This window comes from Sesamum indicum, linkage group LG11, assembly GCF_026168435.1.
Source record: "Sesamum indicum cultivar Baizhima isolate 11 linkage group LG11, ASM2616843v1, whole genome shotgun sequence".
In the NCBI taxonomy this organism is placed as follows: Eukaryota; Viridiplantae; Streptophyta; class Magnoliopsida; order Lamiales; family Pedaliaceae; genus Sesamum; species Sesamum indicum.
In genome coordinates this window covers 10,842,365-10,848,706 of record NC_142667.1, presented here as the reverse complement: position 1 = coordinate 10,848,706, position 6,342 = coordinate 10,842,365, and the positions used below count along the sequence as shown (strand labels likewise).

The window sequence follows — 6,342 nt, the reverse complement described above, 5'->3', positions numbered from 1 at the left end:
CAAATGCATGGATACAATACTGATTACTTGATAGACAGAAGTAGATGATGTACCTACTCATTGATGTTGTTAAAAGAGAAAGAACAAAGTCACAAACATCAAGAAACACAATTCTACAACTAAAAAACATCAAGCGGTTTTATAAACTTGTCAACTTCTTAAGAAACTGTGTAAAATTTACAGCAGACAAGAATCTACATAAGATGAGAAACTTTGAAGAATGAACATAACCTAAACCTGGGAAAAGAAACAAAGCAAGATTGAGAATTCACAATGTCAATGACAAACAACAGGAACCACAATGCCGAATTGTAAGCAACGGCAGCGCCCCTTTCGGTTTGTCAACCCTACTTTCCTGTTAAACCCTTGTTTTTCGTCTACATGGAGAACAAAAACCGTATCAGTCAGTCCAAGACTTTCTAATGTCTTCCTCCCTGCACCATATGCTGTTGTTCCGCGTTTAGTACAAAAACGGTATGAACATCAGCAGAATCATACCATGGGAACTATGCTGTGTATGCTGGACACCCAACCGGTTCAACCAGACCTCTGATTTGCGTGCTGCATTCTGATGGCTTGGCGATCAAATTCTCCAATTCAGAAACGATGTCAGATTGTTGCTTCGATGCTGCTGCTTCGTCCTCATAGATCATGTCATCTTCCATCAGTTTCTCCCATAAGACGAAACTCTCTGAGCAAGAGTCGAGGCTATTTGTCTCGGAGGATTTTTCGTACTTCTGCTCCTGAGCAGGGCTGCCTGACTCATCAGAGAACAATGTCTGAATTTCTGATTGTATTGTTGTCAGCTCTTCCTGAAATTGGAGCCTCTTATCATTAATACTCACATCAGCAATCTCATTGATATTGACGGTTTTCATTGCTTCCATCAAGCTGCCATCACCTAAGTCAGAAGCTGCCAACCTTCTCTTTTTCAAGATTCCTCCACAGGTAAGTGCCCTTTTCTTTCTAATTTTTTCAAGGCAGTGCTGCAAAAACAAAGGGTTCTTGAACGATTTAATCAAGAGCAAGAGCATGTGCTTTTGCTTCAGTTCAGTTATTCGAAGACGCTCTCTAATGGCTGCCAGACGATGCTGTGTGGTCTCCTGCTGTTGTCTTAGCTTGAGGACTTCCGTATGCAATGTACTCTGATCATTTCTCAGCTTTTCAAGCTCTGCCTCCACTCCATTCTTGGTGGAACTCAGGCAAGAGTGTGCTGCCCTCTGTTGCTGCAATATTTGAGAAGTTTGCTTCCTCCTCTTGATGTGCTTCAGCAAATGCTTCTTCCCCTGCTGAAATCCCTCATTCGCAAATTCCCATCTGTCTGAATCAATCTTCCTGAACCGCTACAAATAATTGCATCATGGAGCCCCAATCAATTATAATTCACAAACAAACAATCAAGCCACAATACAAACAGCAACTGAACATACTCTAATCTTATTGGGGAAACAGTGAAATCGAAAGAAAAATCCCAAAATTCAAAAGGCTGAAGCATCTACCAAACTAATCCGAGATATCAAACAGCGAGGCTCTGAAATTTGCCCCCACAATATCTGATCGAACCCAATCAACTTCAAACATTCAGAAACAATACATAATCCAGACAACTACCCTTGTTTTACAAGAAAGCAAAGCGAAGTTGCATTAAAGTTTTTAACTCAAGAACAATAAATTGAATCACTACACCACCCAAAATTTCCTATCAACAAACCCCTTCAAAAAATCCCCTAAAACTCATCAAATAAAAATGCAATAGGAGATACAAGAAAGCTAGACGAAATATATTTAACATATGTACTCGGATCAAAATTCAAAACTGTGAATTTGGACTGAAGAAAAGGAATCATGCTCATCAAATACTCTTCCACATAAAAACACAAACAGGAAATTGCTTCCCCCTATCTCCCAACAGTGAGAAACTCCCAAAATTCACAACAAAAAACACACAAGTAAATGATAGATGCTCACATAGGTGTTGAGCTGGCGAACAAAGCTAGAGAAATTGTTGTGCTTGAAGTGTTTAGGCAGCAAATCCGTGGAGAATTTGTGAGGATCCCAAACAACGAAACTGGTTCTTGACGGACTCCACGATATTATAGAGTCTGTATAGGGATCATCCACCATCTCAAACGTCTTCTTCAGAAATGGTGGTGGCCCAATCTCTTTCAGCCCGTCGATTGGCCTCGCGTGCTGCTCCGCCGCCCATCCATCCCCACCTCCGCCATTAAAACCAACCTCAAGATTCTCATGCTCATCAAGAAACAAGAAGGGCTCCTCTTTGACACTGACCACAACTTCATCTTCCTTCCCTCCATTCTCCCCACCCCTCGCCATTTTCAGCTCATTTTTCACCATTTCAAGCTCCATTTTCTTCAGGGTCTAGACTCTAACTAGCTCTGAGAGTAGTACTCTCTTTGGGGATGAGAATAGCACGCAGATTTTATGACAAAAAAGGCAAAAGGTTACGTAAGGAAAGAGGAGTTGTCGAGGGGAAACGGTGCTTGGAGTTGGGAATACAGTATACGTACTGCACATTTGTACCAAGCGGTGGCAATGTGGCGGTACAGGTGGAGTGAGAGTGGGCATGAGAGAGAAAGCGGTGCTTCAACTCTCTGTCTCCCTCTCTCTCTCTATACTATTCAAATAATATTTATTGGGAACTAACCTCATCCAAAATTAAATATTATCTCATTCAATTTGATAATCATCTCAATTTTTATTGAAAGAGTGTTTGCCAGTCTTTTGAAAAATTATTTTTCAGCTTTTCTCTCTAAAAAAATATTTTTAAAATATTAGGGATACTAATTTTTGCTTTTAAAATGATTAATAAAAATATTTTTAAGTCAAAAGTTAGAAGTATTTTGGGGTGTTTTTAGCTGCTTTGGCATTTTTATAAAATAAATTAATTTTATTTTTTTACACTTTACTCTTATTATAATAATCTTAGTTTAATTTTATTATTTTTAAAATTATATATTTAAAGTTGATATTCGAATTTTTAAATAATTTAATATTTTAAGTTTTTTTATATTTTATGTGTTATATCATCTAATTATATTATTTTTTGACATATTATTATTTGATTAATTAATAAATTAATCATTTTTTGTAATCATGCAAGTTTAACTATTGTATATGATAAATGAATAATTATATTATTCAGTGGGATTATTATTAAATAAAATATATTTTTGTAATATTTTTAAAAATATAAATATAAAATACTAATCGAAATAAATGTTATGATTTTTTCTGAAATAATAAGCAAAAAGATAATACCTTTTTAACACAAATGGACAAAATAGTTTTTTATGAATTAAATTTATTTTACAAGTTTTTATCTGCTTTTCACCTTTTTTACAAGCACTACCCACTTTTGATTCTGCTACAACTTTCAATTTTTTCTATAAAAATTATTTTTTTAAAAGTAGAAATTTTTGCAAAAAGTCCCTTAATTCTTTTAAAAATAAATATTTTTCAAAGTTATAGATAAACCTATAAATACTTATAGCCTCAAACCATTAATTAACCTATAAATATATTAATGTTGTGTCTGCATCAACGAAATTAAAATTAATGATTTTAACTCCACAGAGATTTAATTTAGTTGAAAAAATTAAAGTTATGGTTCTGATTCCATTAATATGTGGGTATTAATCTATTTTAATAATAATTTATTATTGATATATTACAAGTTGTTTATTAGTTTTCTATAATTAATGTATATAAATTATCAATAATTGAAATCGACTAACTCAAAAAAATAAAAATAAAAATGTCTAGAATAAATAATTTCATTATACTTCTTTTTTATAATTCTATGCTGCAAATAATTTAAAAACCGTCCAACTTATTTGAAAATTTTTCTCTAAATTTCTATTTTAAAAATAAAAATTAATACATCCAACTGGAGCTCAGTTTCCCTCTATAGGATACATATATATACACACACGTAATTTTATCATCATCATTAACAAATTTACGGATGAAGAAAGAACTGTATACCCTGTTCGAAATATAAAATTGAACCCTCTATCTATCGAGAACTAGATCCGAACTTTGAAACTCCTAATTTAAAATCCAAGCCCTAAAGCAAAATAATATAAAAAAGTAGGATTGAGATTAATTGTGAATAATAGAAATATGAGATTAGAGGTATGGATAAGGGACAATAGGACATCCAAGTGGAGTGATAGGCATCACAAGTTTGTTGAAAGAAACAAGACAAAACAATAACATAGGGCGGAGAAAAGAGGTACGGCGTTGCGTGAAAGTTGCCAATAATGTCAAGTCTGCCATTTCATTTTCAACTCCCTTAACTTTCCATAAATTCTCTCCCACCCACAATATATGTATAATTACATTCTTCTCTCTTAAAATTTTATTTAATCGCCTGTATATTTTTTGTAATTTAAAAAATTATATTTAGTATTTTTAAATTTTATTTTTATTTAACAAATAAGTTCATTTGTTAGTCAAAATTTATCAAATTTGCTAATATTAATAAAAAAAATTACAAAAAAAATCTATATGTACTTTCAATTAACTTATTACTAACTTATAATGGGTCAAACAAGTTTTTTTATGATCAAATTACCTTCATACGTCTCCACACGATAATGCATTTGAGAAGGTATATTTTCAAAGCTAGAAAAATTATTTGACTTACAATAAGTTAATAATAAGCCAATCAACGGTAAATATCAATTTTTTTTAAGTTTATTTGTTAATATCGGCAAATTGAGTGAACTTTCACTAATGAGGAACTTATTTGTTATATGAAAGGAAACTTTCAAAGGTGTTAGATGTAATTTTCCAAATTACAAGAGATTTATGTGTAATTAAATCAAATCTTAGGAAGGAAGTGTAATAATTCCTTAAAATAATTATATCCTACTATTAATAATGGTTAAAGTTAATATTTATCCATTCATTTAGAATTTAAATACAGAAGGGTAGTTGAAGATTTTTAGGCCCAATTTACTTTGCTGTTGGACGGTGGTTGGGGCGGCGGATTTGAGAAAGAGGAGGACAGGCAAAGTAATTTTTGGATGAGATTACTTTGATCAATTAAGCTTAGATTTACTTCTGGAATGAAATTTTGAAATTTTTAATTTCAGAAAAAATATTATATTTTGTGATTAAATATAATATGCAAAATTGAAGTATATAAAACAATTATTACATATTTATAGTTATAAAATGTTATATTTGCACTATATTCATTACAAGTACTTTAAATATATTAGAAAATAGAATCCAATTGCCATATAATTATATTATAAAAACATGTCGTCATTGTTATTGGTTATTTATTATTATTAAAGTAGAGTATATTATTTAAAATTCAATTCTCATAATTATTCACCAAATAACTTAATGAAGCATATCCTCATTATTTTTCTGCAATTATATGTAACACTATACATATACCTCATTTATTATCATTTAAATACAAAGCATGCACTATTTAATGATTCTTATTTATATATTTGTGTGGATTATCGTTCATCATATTTCAAGTGTTCAATCTCAATGACTAAAATAATTTGTGACGGAGTTTGGGACGACTAAACTAATTCATTTCAAACGTTGTCTCTTATCTGTCTCAAATTAAAAATTTAACTCGTGAGACAAAATCATATCCATTTGGGAGGGATGTTTCTGTTCCTAATTTCGTACCAAACTTTGCAAGTTTTCATTCGCACATAAATATTTTAAGTGTGCACTTTTTTCCCAAAAAAAATGGCGATACTGGGATGAATTTTGCAATAAGTTAGTACAAAATTCACCTATACAATATATTTATCCAAAAATTGTGGCAAAGGAGTCCCGAAATGTGCCAGAATTCATTGCAAATAAAGAAAAATTTTGCAGTGACTTTTCTACGGAATCCAGGCTACTAAATACACCGCCATACACTTCCAATGCCGTTGCAAATTGTGTACAATACGAATATATTGAAAAGGTCGTCTTAAATCTTGTACGGAATTATATATACGCATTATTTGCAACCCATTGGTCCCCAACTAATTTTAGGACAAAACTTGAGATTGATTTTATAATACGTGCACCAACGAAAACGTTTAAAAAGATTGTGATAAAATTTTGATATTCTTGTTTGCTTGCTGCTCATCCCTCCCAAGGACGTAGTAAATTCTATTTTAAACTGAGTCGAATATTTTTGTTCCAAAAATACGTAGCAAGTAAATGTTTTTTTGTAGTTCTTTAAACTATCTCTCTCAATATCTTGAAATTAAAGAATAGACATTGCAGCTAGTGTAGTGATAGACATTTCCACTTGCCTTATTGCCTCAAGAAGTGTAGCAAAGCCACTACAGC

General features: G+C 31.9%; 1 protein-coding gene across 1 annotated transcript; it reads right to left on the bottom strand.

The window, feature by feature from the left end:
• Nucleotides 1–371: 371 nt before the first annotated feature.
• On the bottom strand, nt 372–2,501 carry LOC110011282 (heat shock factor protein HSF30-like). Its single transcript, XM_088875887.1, has 2 exons — nt 1,969–2,501; nt 372–1,343 (listed from the first exon to the last, which is right to left on the bottom strand). Exons 1-2 carry the CDS (start codon nt 2,365–2,367, stop codon nt 507–509), a joined length of 1,236 nt encoding a protein of 411 aa, XP_088732013.1. The 5' UTR covers nt 2,368–2,501; the 3' UTR covers nt 372–506.
• Nucleotides 2,502–6,342: the final 3,841 nt, after the last annotated feature.

What these genes read in the sequence shown, in the direction of transcription:
- LOC110011282 (XM_088875887.1), bottom strand. Translation starts at nt 2,367, where the DNA reads ATGGAGCTTGAAATGGTGAAAAATGAGCTGAAAATGGCGAGGGGTGGG. An exon ending in TTCGCCAGCTCAACACCTAT is followed by an intron (nt 1,344 to 1,968) that starts GTGAGCATCTAT and finishes AATTATTTGTAG; the next exon opens with CGGTTCAGGAAGATTGATTC.